Source organism: Monodelphis domestica, chromosome 2, assembly GCF_027887165.1.
Source record: "Monodelphis domestica isolate mMonDom1 chromosome 2, mMonDom1.pri, whole genome shotgun sequence".
Lineage (NCBI taxonomy): Eukaryota > Metazoa > Chordata > Mammalia > Didelphimorphia > Didelphidae > Monodelphis > Monodelphis domestica.
In genome coordinates this window covers 210,982,278-211,001,728 of record NC_077228.1, presented here as the reverse complement: position 1 = coordinate 211,001,728, position 19,451 = coordinate 210,982,278, and the positions used below count along the sequence as shown (strand labels likewise).

The 19,451-nt window shown below is 39.0% G+C and overlaps 1 protein-coding gene and 1 long non-coding RNA gene across 2 annotated transcripts in view; one reads left to right on the top strand and one right to left on the bottom strand.

The window, feature by feature from the left end:
- The window catches only part of UBE2O (ubiquitin conjugating enzyme E2 O), an 85,770-nt gene extending 83,665 nt beyond the window's left edge, over positions 1-2,105 (bottom strand). The window contains exon 1 of the mRNA XM_003340267.4: positions 1,653-2,105. Coding sequence (XP_003340315.1) covers positions 1,653-1,994 — 342 coding nt within the window. The 5' untranslated portion in view covers positions 1,995-2,105. The remainder of the gene's footprint in view (positions 1-1,652) is intronic.
- A 34-nt stretch (positions 2,106-2,139) lies between these two features.
- Positions 2,140-17,247, top strand: LOC103097437 (uncharacterized). Its single transcript, XR_462185.2, has 2 exons — positions 2,140-2,339; positions 16,962-17,247. It is a non-coding gene; the product is annotated as an uncharacterized LOC103097437 (long non-coding RNA).
- The last annotated feature ends 2,204 nt before the right edge of the window (positions 17,248-19,451 follow it).

Genomic DNA, 19,451 nt, shown 5'->3' with positions numbered 1-19,451 from the left:
CCTCTTGCATTTAAGAAAATAAACATCCACTTCCTGAGGACATAAATAATGAGTGTCTATTAACATAGCATGCTACTGCAAAAATCAGCATTTCCCAACTAAATATTCAAATGAATTGTAAGAATGAAATAGCTATTGCTCATCTTGTAAGGAGGGCTAAGGGAAAAGAAGAGGTTAAATGTTTATGTCTCTCAGCATTTATGTAGAAGACCCAGCTGGAATCTGCAATCACTTCTGCCACTAGAAAATGGATTACAGCTTCTTCCTGTGATGGGGCCTCTCTCCCTGAATGACATCTTCATCTAAAGACCCCCTTCATAATGAGCCAAGATGCTCTTTTTCTCAGTCCCTTTTGTCTCCCCATGTGAGAAATCCAGTCTTGCAGAGGGCTAACTTATAATGTGCCCAGTACCTAAAAATCAGGCCTCCCAATATTAATGATCCAGATGGTTGAAACATTTCAGGCCTTATCCATGCAGAGATGGGAGGGGGGGGGGGGTGTAACGGGGTTGGGGCTAGAGAACACGGGACAAACTGTAAACAAGGGTGTGCTTGTCACTGATATCAATTCACATTTAGGGAAAAAGACACAAACTCACAAAATATGTTTGGTCCTAGTTTATCTGCTGCCCAACCCTTTGTTTTCCAAAGCTGCAGCATTTATCAATCCATTCCCCCCCCCTACCCCCAATGCAGCCTGCCATATGGAATAGTGATATTTGCTAACAACCCTAGAGCTAGAAAATCGCTTTTTAAGTCCCTAACCGAATCAAACGAGCAACTCCCCACCACTACCACCACCACATAACTCCCATTTTTAGCCTTTTAAAATGCACTTCCAAACCTTGAAATGTCATCATTCCTTCGATTCCTATAACGAGCACCCCCACCCCCACCTTCAGCTCTCAGTGTTTCTCTTCCAGCCTTGGTTAATATGAATACTGGACTACACATACCATTTACTCAGGATTGCGAACGATTTGCTTTGCTTTTACGAAGTTCCCCATTAGCAACTATATCAAGGTATTCAGGCTAAAATAAGAGCACGCCAAATTCCTTTGCAATAAAGAAATACATACATATATTTAACATGCAAAACAGGTATTTTTCCCATGGAACTTGCCGGCAAAGCCTCCTAAACGCCTACACTGACAAGGCAGGGCCTTTCTTTTCTGGATGGTTTCTGGACCGTGCACAATGCAGTCTGTGTCACTCCATGGGGGAGGGGGAGGGGGGGTCAGCGTTACACCACCCCGGGAATAAGGTTCGATCTCCCTACCCCCATCCCGAGCTAGCGAGGTGCACCACCGGAGCCTCAGTTCCAGGGCCCGATAAGGCTCGGAGGCCCTGAGGGCCATCTCCCAGAGAGTCCGGTCCGGAGTTCTGCAGCCAGAGCTCTCCCTAAGCCTTGGTGCAATGACTTAGCACCCAGTCAAGGCGCCCAGCCCATTGCACCTGCCCCAGTCCGGCTGCAGCGGTGGGGGCGTCGCCACCGCGGGGCTGGGACAGCGTCCCCTCCTCGCCTCCGCCCTGGGGCTCGCCTGGATGCTTGGTCACCACGCGGGCCCTGTGGCCCCGGTTCCTCTCCCGTCCTCTCCGGTCCCTCTGCCCCCTCCTCCTTCTCCGGCCGCTTGCTCCGGGGCCTCACTCACCTTGGTCTCCTTCACGTGCTGTTTGACGCCCTCTGGGTACCACTGGACGCGCACGTAGCCGCGGCGCAGGGGGCTGGCGCGGCTCTCCTCGTTGCCGGGGCCGCCGGACTCGGAGCCTCCAGAGCTGCCGCGGCCCTCCTCGCCTTCCGAGTCCGAGTCCTCGCCGTGGATGAGGCGCACTAGCCCGAAGCGCACCGAGCCGCGGTAACGGCCAGACACCAGGTCGTGAGAGAAGAGAAGGCGCTGCGAACCGGCGGCGGCTGGGCCAGGGCCAGGGCCGCACACTGGCGGCCCACCCGCCGGGGCCGGAGCGACGGGCGCGGGGGCTGCGGGATCCGCCATGACTGCTCAGCAAGAGTCTCAGGCGGCGCTGGCAGCCCGGACTAAGGGAAGCTGGAGGGAAGGGGGAGGCCACGGGGGGAGGGGGCGGAGCTAAAGGGCGGGAGTAAGCTTACGGGGGCGTAGTTTTGGCGTGATGACGTAATACGTAACGCCCGCCGTTGTTAGGGAACGGATGATGCGGTTGCTAGGAGCCGAGGCCCGCCCTAGCTCGAGGGTAGATGAGCTGATGGACCCGGAAAAAGTGGAAGGAATTCCTGGAGGTGGCAGTGCACGAACCTGGGAACCGGAGGAATCAGCTGGGGGCATAGAGGGGTGGGACGAAGGCGAAGTTCATAAGGCGATGAGGTATCCCAGGGAAAAGAGTGAATATATGTAAAATGTTTTGCAAACCTTAAAGCACTGTATATATTCTAGGTATATTATTAATAGAGTTTGAGATTTGGAGTATGGAAGACAAGAGTACAAATCACTTCCTTGCTTTATTACCCGGGGGCAAGTCGCTTAACAGTCTTAGCCTATTTCCTAAAGTGTAAAATAGGAATAGCACTTATCTCACAAGGTTTGTTATGAGGTTCAAATGAAGTGTCATATATATAAACAATTACATATATATATATTTGTTGTTGTTTAGTCATTTTAGTTGTGTCCAACTCGTTATGATCCCCATTTGGGGTCTTCTAAGCAAAAATACCAAAATAGTTTGGTATTTCCTTCTCCAGCTCATTTGACAGATGAGGAAACTGAGGCGGAGTTAAGTGACTTGCCCAGGATCACACAGCTAGTAAATGTCTGAGGTCCGATTTGAACTCAGGAAATTGAGTCTTCCTGAATCCAAGCCCAGTGCTTTATCCACTGCAAAACCTCATTATGAGTGTGTTTGTATGCAAATCCTAAAACACTATAGAATTGCTATTTATTTTTATTATAGCTTTGGAATTAGAATCAAAAAGACTCGAGTACAAATCCAGTCTCAGATACTTTCTGTTTATTTAACCTTATGTTGTTTCTTAACATCTCTCAACCTCAATTTCTTCATTGTAAAATTGAAATAATAGCACCTCAAAGGATTTATGATGAGGTCCAAATAATATCATAGTTTGTTGTGAGGTTCAAATGTCAAATGAAGTGTGTATATATATATGTGCATTTTTACACAAAAAGATTTTTTAAAATCTCATCCTCTGCCATCCCCTTCTCCTTTTGCCATCAGTCTTTCTCACCATCAGTCTTTTCCATTGAATTCTACTTCTTGTCATGTGGCCAAAATATTTAAGCTTCAGCCTCAATGTTAGTCCTTCCAATAAATAGTCTGAATTAATTTCATATATCACTATTAAAAAACCTATAGCCTCAACTATAATATATGTACAGTGCTTTCCATATCTTAAAGCCCAATAGAAAATGCTAGCTGCTATTATTATAAAATCATAAATATACATTTGGAAGGGACCTTAGAGTTTGAATCAGTCATTTAATCAACAAGCATTTAAGTACCCACTGTGTGCTGAGCTAGGTATCATGGGTATAAAGAGAAAATGGAAACATTCTCTATTTTCAAGAAACATATTTTAATCCCAGTGGAATTGCTAGTTGGCTACGGGAGGGAGAAGGGGAGGGAAAAGACATGAATCATGTGAACATGGAGAAATAGTCTAAATTAATTAATTAAATAAATAAATTCAAAGCAAATAAACATATTTTAAGTCAATGCATACACATATGTATATTTATTTATTTTTTTAACTCAACTTCTGTCTTAGAATCAATACCCTGTATTGATTCTAAGGCAGAGAAGCAATAAGGGCTAGGCAACATTAAGGAACTTCCCTAATCACACAGCTAGGAAGTGATGAGGCCAGATTTGAACCTATGACCTCCTGTCTCCAGGCCTGGCTCTCTATCTACTAAGCCACCTCACTGCCCCCATATTTATGTTTCTTAAACCCAAGAACATATCTACATATTATACTCTCCCAAAATAAGCAAAGACTAATTTTAAGGCAACAGATAAACAATAAATATAATAACTAAAATATGCTTTATGGTTTGCAATACACTTTACATAGGTTTTCTTATTTGATCTTTATAACCCAGGGAACTAGGTGCTATTATTATCCCCACTAGTACACCTAGGATTCCAAGCAGAGATGATGGTGAAGATTGGAGATGAGTAAGAAAAACATGTCATGTCATAATGATGACTAATAGTTTTGCCAGGTAGGCACAAGTATACACAACAAGGAACCATGAAGCATACACAGTTGTTAAAGCACTGAGGGTAGGAGCAAGTCTTTGTATGTCCTGCAATTAGTATGGTGTCTGGTATGTGGTAACCACTTAATAAATGTTTGTTGACTGACTGACTGATGGAATTCTCTACCAGGATCTATTAAGACCAAGATGAACTATTCAGTGAAATATAGAAGACTATAACTATACAATAAAATCCACAAGACCTAAAGCCTAAACCCTACTACTTCATGCTGTTGAACATGTTCAGAACTTAAGACTAGAATAAGAATCTCAGTGATTTTGGCATGTGACATTTCTAGGACACAGATTCAACTACCTTAGGAATAATGTCCCAGGCTTCATACTGTAAAAAATAGACTCGAATACTCCTTGCAGAGAGAAACTAATTTCTACCTGCCTCAGTCTCCCCATCTCCCCTAAATTTTAATCTTTACAATACTCTACTTATGTGTGGTCAAGCCATGCTATTGACTTGTCCTTTAGAATTTCAGAGGATAGAAAGAATGCAAATACTTAATCTCTCAGCTTAAAAAAGCAGCTGAAGGAAGTCTACCATCTAGCCAGGACTTCATCTCAGAAGAGCTGGCCAAAATGATGCATGAGTTTTCAAACCCTCAAACTTTAGAGTTCTTTCTTGAAATTTGAATTTCTCTTCCTCCTTTTTTTTTTTTGGAGTGGAGAGGGAGCATAGTTGTGGAATACAGAATACACCTATTTGATGTGGTTAGTTTTGCTCATCCTTTCCCCCTGTTGTTACAAGGGATGGTTCTTTTGGAGAGAATGGGGAAGGAATACGATGGGAAATATAGTTGATGCAAAAAACAAAAGATGTTAATTTTATTTTAAATTTTTAAAAAGAAAATGTTGATGTTCAATAGGTGCACAAGTTACCAGGCTAATGGAAAGCAAACTCATACAAAGTTATTGAAAAATTGGGCAACTTGCCTACTTACATAATAACCCCAGAAAATGGAGGAGGCCTCATAATGACAATTTACCACCAATACATTTTAACCATAAGAAAGTTAGTGAGACTTTCTAATGTGCAGATGGAGAGAAAATTGATAGACCTCAACAGATTTTGCAAAAGAAACTGCCTACCAATTATACAAAGACTAACCAAGCCAATTGCCTCAGAAAGTGACATTTCTCCTTTTTTTAATTAAAAAAAAAACAACATTTAAACCCTTACCTTCCATCTTAGAATGAATACTGTGTATTGGTTCCAAGGCAGAAGAGTAGGAGGGCAATGGAGATTAAGTGACTTGCCCAGGGTAAAACATCCAGGAAGAATCTGGCCAGATTTGGACCTAGGACCTATCATTTCTAGACCTGGCTCTCAATCCACTAAGCCCCCAACTGCCCCCTGACATTTCTAGTAAAAGTGACATAGTATATTAGTTCCAAACAACCTTGTCTTGAATTGAGGGGCACTCCAGTTCAGACAGTGGCCATTCATTTCTTTCCTAGTACTTACACTAGATAGACTTTTAGGGTACAATTTACAGAGACAATTTACAAAGTATGGAAACATTAACAGTTCAGGTTCAGGGAAGCAGGCTTATAGGTACAGCAATAATAATCAATCAACTAAGGTATGGAGGTACAGACATCAGCTAGACACAAAAAAGCCAGACCCATTCAATGTGTAACCAGATCAACATAATATTACAGATGAACCAGATATAATATAGGTGACAATACTAGAGATTGCCCTTGTAAAATATACCTTGCTTCTTATTAATGCTTCTGTTTTAGGCTTCTGTTTTATTATTTTGCTATTGTCACTAGGGTTCACCAATGCTTATCTCCTTGAACCCTGGAGAACCAAAGAGCCTGTGACAGTAAACTCAGCCCCTTCTCTCCCTAAGGAAGAAGGGAAGAGCAGAAGATGTCTCTCATGAGACTATGATGTCAGAGTCAGTACAAGTGAGATGAGGCATGATCACAAGGAGCCCTGGGAGTGCAAGGTTGCCACAACAGGAGGAGCCCATTGCTGTGATAGTCGTGGAGGTAGGGGGATTGCCACCAGTCCTTGCCTTAGCCTCCATGCTCTAGTACCTTAAGTCATGACATAGGGTAGAAATTTTCAATTGCAGAGCAATTAGGAACTAACCGGGAGAGGATGGGAGAGCAACATGCTAGGTGGGTATTCATTGTCCACAGTGGAGTTGGTTTTACTGCTCCTGCTATGACTTGGAGGTGAAGTGCTGAGAATACAACTTTGGCTGAAGGGATTTGGGACTACTGGAAGCTTCAATCTTGTAGCTCATCTTGCTTGCCAAGAATGACAGTAAATTATATCCTCTTTTTCTCCCTCCCCAGAAAGCAAGAATCTATTCCAAAGTTTATCACTGTTTCTTTTAAAGTCTCTTTTGCATTTCTTTCTTTCTATAATCTCTAAAAGTTAAAATAAATAAAACTGTGGTTAACCCAGTGTCTTTCATTTGCTCAAAGGTGGTTGAGAGAAAGGCTATGGAATCTTATAGACACAGAGGATATTTTCTTTCTAGTCTCTGGGATTTCTACCAGCTGGGGTTTTAGGAAGAAGCAAAGACTTTTCTTTTTTTAATTGATGATATATTGTACTACTCCAAAATCAGAGATGACAATGCATCTAGATCATGAAGGATTTATCTCTCTACAAAGAAGATAACAGTATAGTAGGAGAAGGTTTGGTATGTAGAAGAAGAAAAAAAACTCCTTCTTTGAGGCAATGCCTTGTACAAAGCCTTTTTTCTGTTGCCTCTCTAGCTCAGAATTAAAGACCTTGGTTCTCCAATTCTGGAATGGTAGAGTTGAGGGTGATAACTAAGGAAAAAGTCATGTCCATGGGAAACCTGAAAGGAGGAATTGAAAAGAGTGGCTCCACCCATAAAAAGGTGAGCCAGGTCAGAGGAAGGTAATAGTTAACTTATACTACCACTGTGGTTAGACTGTCATTTTTATTTGTTTGTACACTTGTGTTTTTCTTATAGTAAAGAAACGCATCTGTTAGCTGCATTGTTTTGTTCCTTGTGTATATATGTGTATAGGCTAATGATTATATTTCTGTTTGTTCTTTAAGTAAGGGAGCTTCATGTCTGTTTGCTCTCTGTGATTATTTACTTAGTTATTCTGGATAGATATGCATTTTAGGATGTTCATATTTAGACTTTTAGACACTGAAGCACCCTGTCAAATGATGCTTTGTCTTGGACTATGTCTTGTAATGTTTATGTGTATTTGTTTTGAATTGTGTTATGGGATAAATATATGGGATGGTAAGATAATTACTCCTTCAAGTGTTCATGTTTCTTTTAATGCTTATTCTGTGTAATCGTAGATCTCAAGTATACTCCAAGTAATTTTTGCAAGAGAATTCAACATTTCTGGCCCCAGGGAGAGATGTAATAATAGTGTGTGCAAGTGCTACTGTGGAAATGTAAGAATCAAGTAGTTTGGCAACGTTTTTGAACTTGGCTTTCTGGGAGAAAGAAATGCCAAAAGATAATCCTTTCTGTTTCCATGTGGAAAAGAAGCATGGCAGGCAGGGTCAAACTATGCAACAGTTTTCTAGACTATAGAGAATGGGAAGGAAAATAATATAATACTTATATAACATAATAATGAGAACAATATAATAAAACTGAAGAGCTAGGTTGAAGCCAGGTTGTAAAAGTATTTATAAGCTAAATAGAGGAGTTTATATTTTATCCCATAGGCAATTGGAAACCACTGGATTTTTACTGAGGAGGAGAATAATATGGTCAGAACTATAATTAAGGAAAATCACTTTGGCAAGATGAGTAGAAGTTGGATTGGAATAGGGAGAGACATGAGGCAGGAGGACCAATTAGGAGGCCAATGAAAAAATACTGTGAGGGTCTGAACTAAGGTAATGATTGTGCATAAGGAGAAAAGGATCAGATGTAAGAGATGTGGAGACAAGACTTGATAAGATTTGAGAATTGATTGGATTTGTGGGGGATATTGGAAGAAAGATGGCATCTTTAATAGAAATAGGGAAGCATGGAAGAAGAGTATCTTTGATCAAGAAGGAAGATATTGATTTCTGTTTGGGACATGTTGAGTTTGAGATATCTCTGGGACATTCGGTTTGAAATGCCTAAAAGGTAGTTGGTGATAATAGGATTGAATATTAGGAGCAAACTGGAAGGAGAATAGAAATTATATAGATCAGTGAATTTTTTCCAAAGAGATAATAATTAAACCTTTGGGAACTGATGGGGTCGCCAAAAGAAAAAGAACAGAGAAGGGTAGAGAAGAACAGAGCCTTAAGAAGTACCCAACGTTAAGGAGAATAATATAGATGATGAGTCAACAATGGATACTGAAAAAGAAGGGTTACATAGGTAGGAAGAGAATCAGAAGAAGGCAGCGTCAGAAAAACTCAAAGTGAAAAAGGGTACAGGAGGAAAGGGTGGTCAATAGTATGTTGCAGAGACGTCAAGAAAGATGAGGATTAAGAAAAGACTATATGACTTGATTCATTGGGAAAGGCAGCTGGGTGCTTAGTGGATGGAGAGCCAAGCCTAGAGATAGGAGTTCCTGGGTTCAAATTTGGCCTCAGACACTTCCTAGCTGTGACTCCCATCACATAGCTTTTCTGTGTTAGAACCAATCCACAGTATTCATTCTAAAACAGAAGAAAGGGGTAAAAAAAAGATTGGTAACTTTGGAGATTATATCAGTTGAGTGATGAGGTTGGAAAGACAGATTACAAAGACTTGACTGAGAGGAGAGGTATTAGAAATAAGTGTAGACAGCTTTTTAGGAGAGATATAAGATTATAATTAGAGTTGATGATAAAGAACTAGTGAACTTAAAAAATATTTTTTAAATTCTGAATTTAACAAACATAAAAAGAACATTTCAATACCTAGAGTAGAATAAAGATTATATATCAAACCACAAATCTATTGTACAGGTTGATTTATGTTACAAAAATGTATAAATTTAGCATATTACATTTGAAGTAATCTTGCTTATCTTTGTTTCCTACTGAACTTCCTTGTATTCCCTTCTGTGCTTTTTTAAAAAATGCTTTAATGACTATCTTTTGTTCCTTTTTTCTTTTTTTAGCAGTCCTTTGCTAAAATGTGATGTCTTTTGATTCACGAATAAATTGAATTTAAGTGAGGCAGAATTGAACAAAGTCATCAGCCTCATTCTCTCATCTAAGTCCAGTGGCAGGGCAAAAGTCAAGATGAACAGTGATGGTTCGGGATGTAATGGCTTGATGAATGTCTAATTAACCACTTCACAGCACCTACTTCCACCATGTTCATGGCCTTTGGAATAAATTGTTCTCATCTGTTCCTTCCATTTGGAAAAAGTCTTTACCTGCCTGAGACAGGCATCCCCCTAACTCACCAATGGGTTTGATACTTGTTGTTTGAGACTTATTTGTTACCCGCTACCTGGTTTAGCCCATCTACCAAGATGGTATACCAGAGTGTGTGGATGCTGTGCATGCTATAGCTTCTTGGAGCCATAAATGAGAGCTTGGTGGTAGGTAGAAGCCAAAGGAAGAAAGCAACCCTGAAAAACACTCAACAAGCCCTCATACCAGAGGTAGTAGTCTTCCCTGAACACCCCATATACCTCCCCTGTAGTGGTATTTATTGCTAGGACAAAGTATAGGCTTGGCATGTGTCATAATTTGAAATTGCTTTCCAGAATAGCTAGGCTAATTCACAGCTCAACAAACTGTATACCATTGTGACTCCAACAATTGTCATTTTTTACTTTTGTTCTCTGTCAGTCTGATAAATGTGAGTTTATATATCTCAAGGTTATTTTAATTTTAAATTCTCTAATTATTGGTGATTTAGAGCACTTTTTAAAAAATGGCTGCTGGTTGCTTGTATTTCTTCCTTGGAAAACTACCTATTCATATCTATTTACCTTGTAGTCTACTAAGGGCTATCATTCTTTTTTTTTTCTATTTGGTGTCAGCTTTTATTTTATTTTATTTTTTGAAAAATTTATTTAGTCAGTTTAGAACATTATTCCTTGGTTACAAGAATCATATTCTTCCACTCCCTCCCCTCCCCTCCCCCTTCCCGTAGCTGACATGCAATTCCACTGGGTATTGATCAGAACCTATTTCCATGTTGTTGGGGGCTATCATTCTTGCATACTTGAATAACTTCCTTATATATCTTAGATAACAGACTCTTGGCAGAGAAACTTGCTGCAAAGATTTTTTTCCAGTTAACTATTTCTGTTCCATTTCTTAAAAAACCCTTACCTTCAGTCTTAGAGTCAGTCCTAAATATTGGCTCCAAGGCAGAAGAGCAGCAAGGGCTAGGCAATCAGAGGTAAGTGTCTTGCTCAGAGTCACACAACTAAGAAGCACCAGAGGCTAGATTTCAATCTGGGACCTTCCTTCTCTAGACCTGTCTCTCAATCCACTAAGCCACCTAGCTGCCCCTTCTGTTCCAATTTTATAGCATTAATTTCATTTGTACAAAAGCCATTTCGATTACAAATGATCAAAATTATCTTTTTTATCTTCTATGATGCTCTCTATCCCTTATTTAATCATGAAGTCTTCTCCTAATCATAGCTATGAAAAGTATTTTTTAAAACTCTTACTTTCCATCTTAGAATCAATACTGTTTATTGGTTCTAAGGCAGAAGAGCAGTAAGGGCTAAGCAATGAGGGTTAAGTGACTTACCTAGGGTCACACAGCTAGGAAGTGTCTGAGATCTGATTTGAACCCAAGACCTCCATCTCTGGGCCTGGCTCTCAATCCACTGAGCCATCTAGTTGCCCTGAATTTTCTTTTTAACTCTTATAACTGGAGTCTGGCATAAGCAGAGTCCTCATCAGCTTATTCGACTCAACAGAGGCAACTTTCCCACATGGAGAACCAGGGAAGCCTCCAGGAAGTTCATGATGATATATAATGCAAGTGCCTTGTCATGACACTGACACATGCAAGGATCTTCTGTAACTATTCTTAACTGAATGTAGTAACATTCAGTCTTTGCCTCAGCAGTCTGTTGCTTAAAGTTATTTCTTTGCTCCTGGTGACTGGTGAAGAGAGCCTCTAACCTTGTAGGTTCAAGGGTTTAGAGGGTGCCAAGGCATCCTGGCATGCCACAGTTTGGGTTTGCAGCCACAGCAGTGTTGATGTCTCTGAAGTACTAAGAGAGTGGAACCACCCTTGGCATCCCAGCAAAAAGTCCAAGTTTGCAGTCAGTGGAGCATCAATCCCAATCCCTGGAGTAGCAAGGAATGACCTTTGGGAGTGACCATGAGGACAGCAGCCCAGAGATGGCTGACAGAAGTCCTCATCGTGGCAGGAATACGATCTTAGACACAGCCTTGGTGTTGACCATTGCTATATAAGAGCTGAGCTAAGTTTTGCGCCTACTTCCTCCAGAGTGAGGAGTATGCACTTGGGATGTTGGAAAGAAATGTTCATATTTTATTTTTACTGAATCATCTAAGAAAATATCCTATCATAAAAGTGAATTGATATCAAATTAAGTGGAATTGGGGCAGTAGTAACTGAGCCCTAATAATAAAGAGACACCAGCTGGAGGTGGAGAAGGATAGGGGTAGTGGGCTTAGTACAGAAGAGACAATTCGAATCCTGAAGGGTACCTTTGCCGGGCAAATATGGCAGCCTGGATTTGAAAAAGAGGGTTTCAATGTCTATAATACACTCCTCTAATTTGTTGATATGACCTTTAACATGTAGATAAGGAAAATTAATGTTGGATTATATTATTTATGACCAGTATTCCTATGTGAATTAATCTATTAGTTCAGACTCCAACTTATGAAGGTCAGGCAATTCTTTTTTTTTAATTTAAATTTTATTTTTAATAATAAAATATTTTTTCACTCCCTTTTCCCCTTCCCCTCCACACACTGGGGGACAAAATGAAAAATAAACCTTTATGACCAAATATATGAAGGGTATAACAGTGTAAAGTAATTACTCCCAGTCCTCCAAGGCATCTGGGGGGGCTAAGACCTTAGCTTATGGGGACCCCCAGCCCCCCATTTCACGGAAAGACTATGTGGCCTTACTTCTCCTAATCAGATTGATCTTGAGGATTAGTCTTGCCCTCTAATAATGAAGTAATGTGGTGGAACTAAAAACTATTTTTTAAAAAATTAATTTATTTAGTCAATTTAGAACATTATTCCTTGGTTACGAGAATCATATTATTTCCCTCCCTCCCCTCCCCCACCCTTCCCATAGCTAACATGCAATTTCACTGGGTATTACATGTAGAACTAAAAACTATTAACCCACCTCCTCATTAAAATATCCATGGGAGGGGGGAGCTGAGTGGCTCAGTGGATGGAGAGCCAGGCCCAGAGATGGGAGGTCCTAGGTTCAAATCTGGCCTCAGACACTTCCCAGCTGTGTGACCCTGGGCAAGTCACTTAACCCCCATTGCCTAGCCCTTATCACTCTTCTGCCTTGGAACCAATACCCAGAATTGATGCTAAGACAGAAGGTAAGGGGTTAAACAATATATCCACCAGCTTGCCAAGGGAGATCCAAATGATGTACTAAGATCAGTCAGAAGAAAGACACACCTAGTTATAAAAGATGCTGCTTGCCTTTGCTTTGTCTCATTGGTGCAAATGAACTTGCCATTAATCTGTCCTTCAGGAATAAATTGCTTTCTCCTGTTAATAAATATTATACTCTGAGATATGGCTTCATTTTATTTATTGGTTAAATTTTGACTACTACATAGATTATGTAGTATTGGAATTTGTGTTAAATATGTGTGTGTGATGTTTCCATTTGGAATTTATCATGGTATATATTTATATTTATACACACACAGCCATTTACCCCAGTAATTTGGATCTTTGTGTTTATTGGATACTATGTTGTCATGTTAATTTGCTTCTGTATGTTGTATACCTAGTTTGTTCCATCCATCAACTTTCTAGTCAGTACCAATTAGTTTTGATGGTTACTGCTTCATAGTATGGTTTCAGATCTGATACTGCTAGGTCTGGCCTTTCTTCTTTCTCGTTATTTCCCTTGAGACTCTTCAGCTGAATTTTATTATTATTTTTTCTGACTCTCTAAAGCAATCCTTTGGTAGGTTGATTAATATGATACTGAGTAAATAAATTCATTTAGTTAGTATTGTCATTTTTATGATATTGCATCCCAACCATGAGCAAGTAATATCCTTTGAATTATTTGTGTCAGTCTTTATTTCTATAAAAAGTGTTTTGTAACTGTTCCTATGTGTGTTTTGGTAGGTGAACTTCTAAATATTTTATACATGCTATAATTATTTTGAATAGAGTTTTTCTTTTCACCTCTCCCTGCTGGGTTTTGTTGGTAAAATATTTGCTGATGATTTTTGTGGCCTTATTTCATATCCTACTTACTGCATTGTTAAAGTTATTGTTTCAATTAATGTTTAGTTGATATTCTTAGATTCTCTTTATAGACCATTATATTATCTACAAAAAGCAAGAATTTTACTTCCTCTGTGCTTATGGTATTCCCTCAATTTCTTTTTCTTGTCTTATCTTTCTTGACATAAAATGTCAAATAATAGTGGTGTTAATGGACATTTCCGTTTTACCTTATCTTACTGGAAAGGACTCAAATTTATCTCAGTTGCATATAATGCTGGTTTTTTGTTTTACGTACTTTTTACCCTATTAAGGAGGGGTCCATTTATTTCTATATTTTTGTCATTTTTAATAGAAATGAGTATCATATTTTGTCAAAGACTTTTTATGTACTTCTTGGTATCATGATTTTTATTGTTTTTGTTATTAATAGTCAGAAAACATTTATTAAGTACCTACCATGTGCCAGACACTGTGATAATAAGTCCATTATATTGATAGTTTTCCTAATTTTGAACCAATCTTATCATTTCTGGTATAAATCCAAATGAGACTGCTAGGTGGTGCAGTAGCTAGAGCCCTGGGCCTGGAGTCCTGCATCAGACAATTAAAGCGAAAATCCTGTCTCAGATAATTACAAGCTGTATGTATTAAAAGAAAATTAACAAACAAACAAAAAAACCCAACCATAGGCCCAGATGATTTTACAAATAAATTCTATCAAACATTTAAAGAACAATTTCAATATTACATAAACTACAAAATAAGAAATGAAGTAATCTCTTCAAACTTTCTCCTGTGATACAACTATGATCTTCTTAACTACACCAGGAAGATTCGAATCAGAAAAATAAAATTTTAGACTAATACTTAAAAAATTTTTTTCTGTGTATTGGTTCCAAGGCAGAAGTGTGGTAAAGGCTAGGCAATGGGGCGGGGGGGGGGGGGGGGGGGGGAGGGTTAAGTGACTTGCCCAGGGTCACACAGCCAGGAAGTGTCTAAGGCCAAATTTGAACCCAGCATCTCCCATCTCTGGGCCTGACTCTCAATCCACTGAGCCACTCAGCTGCCCCCCTAGACTAATATTCTTATTTATTTATTTAATTTAGAATATTTTTCCATGGTTATGAGCAATTCCACTGGATTATACATTGTATAATTATTCAAAATCTATTTACATATTAATAATATTTGCATTAAGGTGATCATTTAGAGTCAACATTCCCAATCATATCCCCATCAAACTATGTGATCAATCATGTTTTTCTTTTGCATTTCTGCTCCCACAGTTCTTTATCATAAAGTCCCTCAGAATTGTCCTGGATCATTGCATTGCTGCTAGTAAAGAAGTCTATTACATTCAATTGTGCCACAATATATCATAGACTAATATTATTTTTAATTGAAATTTTTTATTTAATTAATTAATTTAGAATATTTTCTCATGGTTACAAGATTCATGTTCTCTCCCTCCCCTACCCCCCATAGCCAAACTGTTTCCATATTATTGATATTTGCACTAGGGTGATCATTTAGAGATAGACTAATATTCTTAGTGATTATTGATGCAAGAATTTTAAATAAAACATATCATCCTTTAAAAAATTCCTTCACTTGATTCTACTACTCCCTCAAGCTATCATCCCATATTTCTTCTCCCTTTCAAAGCTTTTAGCAAGGGCTTTTCAACAGTCATGTTTATTTCCTTTCTTCTCATTAACTTCCTAAAATCAGTTTTCTAACCTCATCTCTCAAGTGAACAACTCTCTCCATAGTAACCAGTGATTTTTGTAATGAGGATCAATCAGGAAAGCCCATGATCAATTGTGAATTTCCCCTACTCAACATTACTTACTCAACAAGATTACAGAGTATAGACCTTGCATCCAAAGGGTACAATAAAGCAATGATAAGAGTCCTTACTTCTCTAACTAAGAACAGAAAATAGCAACTTGCAAGACATGCAGATACACCTGTGTTTGCCCAGGTGAGTCTGTGAAGACTGTTTTGTTGTTCAGTTATGTCTGACTCTATGACCTCATTGGAGTTTTCTTGACAAAGATACTGGAATGGTTTGCAATTTTCTTCTCCAGCTTATTTTACAGATGAAGAAACTGAGGCCAACAAGGTTAAATGATTTACCCAGGGTCACATTGCTAGTAAGTGTCTGAAAGCAAGATTTTAACTCAGGTGGACGAGATTTCCTGACTCCAGGCCTGGCACTCTATCCACTTAGACTCCTTGCTGTCCTAGAAGGGAGTTTCTGGACCTCTGTTCCTGTCTGCCTTCTGCCTTTCTGTCTCCTTCTCTGAACACAGGTCACCAGCAATCCTTAGATGTTGCTAGAATCAGGGGCTCCTTCATAAAAAATCCTGAATTCTAGAGCTCCTAAGAGATTGAGAGGGTTCCTGACTTAAAAGTTGGGAATGGATTTGGAAGGAGATTTCCATATGAACTCGATTTTTTTTTCCTGCTGAAATAAATGAATCTTTATTTACATTACTCCTTTCACTATTTACATTACTCTGTTCATCATTTTCATCATCTTAAGGTTAACATTAAACTTGTGCCATGCCAGTGTTATTTAGTAAACACATATTAAGGCCACATATATTCCTTAGTAAACACATATTTGATCATATCCATATTGCTCAATAAATAATCTTGAACCACATTCTATGTTTTGTGCCATGAGGAATACAATATAGATAATAGATAGGGTTCTTAGCCTCCAGGTACTTGCAATATGATAAAATTTATTCTATTACTTTAAAAATTAATGTTGAGGTTCTTTCTATGATTTCTTAATTTCTAAGTTATTTTCATTGAAAGCAGTATACTTTATTAACTGATCTCTTGAGAACCCTTCCAATTCTGATTCTGTGATTTTTGTGTTAAAGGGTTTAGCTACTCAGAAACATATATTAAATATATTGGGTATAGGAACATTTCTTCAGTCATTAATTTCTCAGTAAGATGTTAGAACTCAATTTTTGGAGGAAGAAAAGGACTGCCAACAGGACTGCCCTCCAGGTGAAGGACTAAAGCCATTCTATAAGAGAATAGGAGATCTGGACCTTGCCAACCCTCCATGATGTTGCTATGAATTGTTCAGATAACTCAGGTGGAAATTTAAGAGAGAAGTATTGACTTAGTAGTATCACAAAATTTACCTTGTTGAGGGTGAGAGATGGGGTGGGATGTCTAAAGAGTCTAATGGGCTATTTGAGGGTTTTATATTTCTGCATTTGGTAAAATCCATAGGTCTGGCAGGCTAGTCATGTATTCTGCACAATATCTTTCCTGGGATTGGGATTAGATGTAATCTAAGCCTCATTACATCTAATTCACAGGTTCCAAGTCATCGGGGAGGAAAATTGGGAAAAATAAAGGCTATTGCTGTCTGAAGTCAGCAAGCGAGTCTCCTTCAAAAGCCCTGAATGCTCCGGGACCATCAGCTTTCCTACCTCCCTGCAGACAGAGAGCATCACCTAGTCATTTTCTTTATGTTTCCATCTCGTGGAATATTTCCATCTATTTCCAGCTAAGCTAGCTATTGAAGATTCTGTTCCAGAATTCAATATGTGCTTTTTTAAAAAGTGAACAGTATTAAATCGAGATTCATAGTTTCACATTCAATCCTCTTTGTGTTGTTATGTTTATATATATATATATCCATTCTTTTGGGGGGAGGTGTTTAAGTTTAGTATAAAAACATTTAAAAGAAAATCCCATAATTTTTTTGTTCCAGACTGCTTGCAGTTCTCTGCTTTTCCAGGAGATGGCGATCTCTCCCTGCCTCCCTGTCATAACCTAACCCTGTTAAGGTATAACTTTAGATGGAGACCTTGGGATGAGGGCTGTGCCCCATGTTTGTATTATGATGAGGTCAACTTGCGTTCATAAAGCAAGTCACAAAATCAATCCTCGGGATGTCAGGCTTCACTATCGCTATTTATAAACATTTATACACCATCTATTGTGTGCAAAGTTCCATTTATCGGTCCCTGCGGATGTAAAAATGTGTCAGACCCAATCTATAGCCCACTGAAGTGGTCTCCAAAGTGAGGCCTCTGATCTCCTGGATTCTGGGGAAATATTCAGGGGGAATGTGATCAACCAACCAAAAGGTGGGAAGATGTATTGCATTCCCTTTCTCCCCAGAGTTGATGAGAGCTTGTCTCCAACACACATTTTTTTTTCAAGCTTTTATTTTTTTCTGGGTTATACATCTATTATGTATATGTGCAAAACATACTTCCATATTGTTTGTAAGCAACTAATCTTAAATAACCAAACACACACCCAAATAAAGAAGTGATAAATCATATGTTTTCAGCTGCATTTCTTCTACTCCAATAGTTCTTTCTCTGGAGGTAAATAGCATTATCTTTCACAAGACCTCAGAATCGTCCTGGATCATTGAATTGCTGTTTAGTAGCAAAGTCTATCACATTTGATCATTCTACAATATTGCTGTTACGGTGTACAATGTCCACCTGGTTCTGCTTATTTCACTCTGCATCTCTTCATGGAGGTCTTTCCAGCTCTTTCTGAAACCATCCTGTTCATCATTCCTTATAGCACAATAGTATTCCATCACCATCATATACCACAATTTGTTCAGCCATTCCCCAGTTGAGGGACATCCCTTTACTTTCTATTCTTTGCCACCACAAAAAGAGCTGCTACAAATATTTTTGTATAAACAGGTCCTTTCCCATAACAAACACTTTAAAGTATGATATAAACTATTAAGCAAATTGATTTATATTGAAAATATATAACTATGCCATGACCTATTACAGGCCTACTTTCTCCCACTTCATTCCCTCCTGCCATTTTTTTCAAAGCAAAGATATTTAATAAAATATTGTAATCAGAAAAGCAGTAATTAAATATTTCTCCTAGAAATCTGGGGTGACCTCTCCCACAAATTCTCAGAATGGCAATGAAAAGAGTCAATCCATAATATGAACCCCACTTAGAGACAAAGTGTTTCTTAGTGAAACACATGAGGCTACTTCTTGTCATTTGTGCAAACTCTCAATCTCCCCCTTTTATAACCAGGTATTATACCTTCTGACCAGTTTTAACCTAACCTATGTACCTTCAGCCATACTCTCTCTGTACTAATACGCTCTCCCTCAAATTATCTCGTGGCAGTGGCAGTTACGCCTCTAAGGACAAGATCTGTGCTCTGGGTCAGTGATCTGTGGTTGAGATCTTTTCTTCTCTAAATTTGGAATGGGACAGCATGGGCAGTGATGCCTGGATATCAATTTACACTACAAATCTCATTACAGTATCATTCCCTTCAAATCCATCCCCATCCTTCTTCCAAAATTCTCCATTTCTGTCTGACACCACTATCCAGCCAATTGCTTTCACCCACTTAATCAAAGCAGTTGCAAAATCTTGTCTATTCTGATTCTATAAAATCCCTTGCATCCATCTCCTCTCCACTTATAGGACTGACCATCATCATTTCTCTCCTCTTTTCCCTGTGTCTGATCCCTCCCTACTTCAATCCATCCTCTATCCACCTGCCAAAATGATTTTCCTAAAATGTATCTTACCATATGTCACCCCCTACTCAAGAAATTCCAATGGCTTCCTTATTTCCTCTAGGATCAAAGATAAACTTCTTTGGTTGTCATTTAAAATCCTTCATGACCTGGCCCTTACCTGCATTTTCTTGTCCTTATGTTATTCATTGCTCTCTTGGCTAGACTTGACAGTCTAGCCAAACTGGCTTTCTGGGTATTCTCACAGTCATACAAAAATAAAACTATCCAAACATTCAAAAGAGATTAAGGTATGATGCCATATTAAGCAGAACC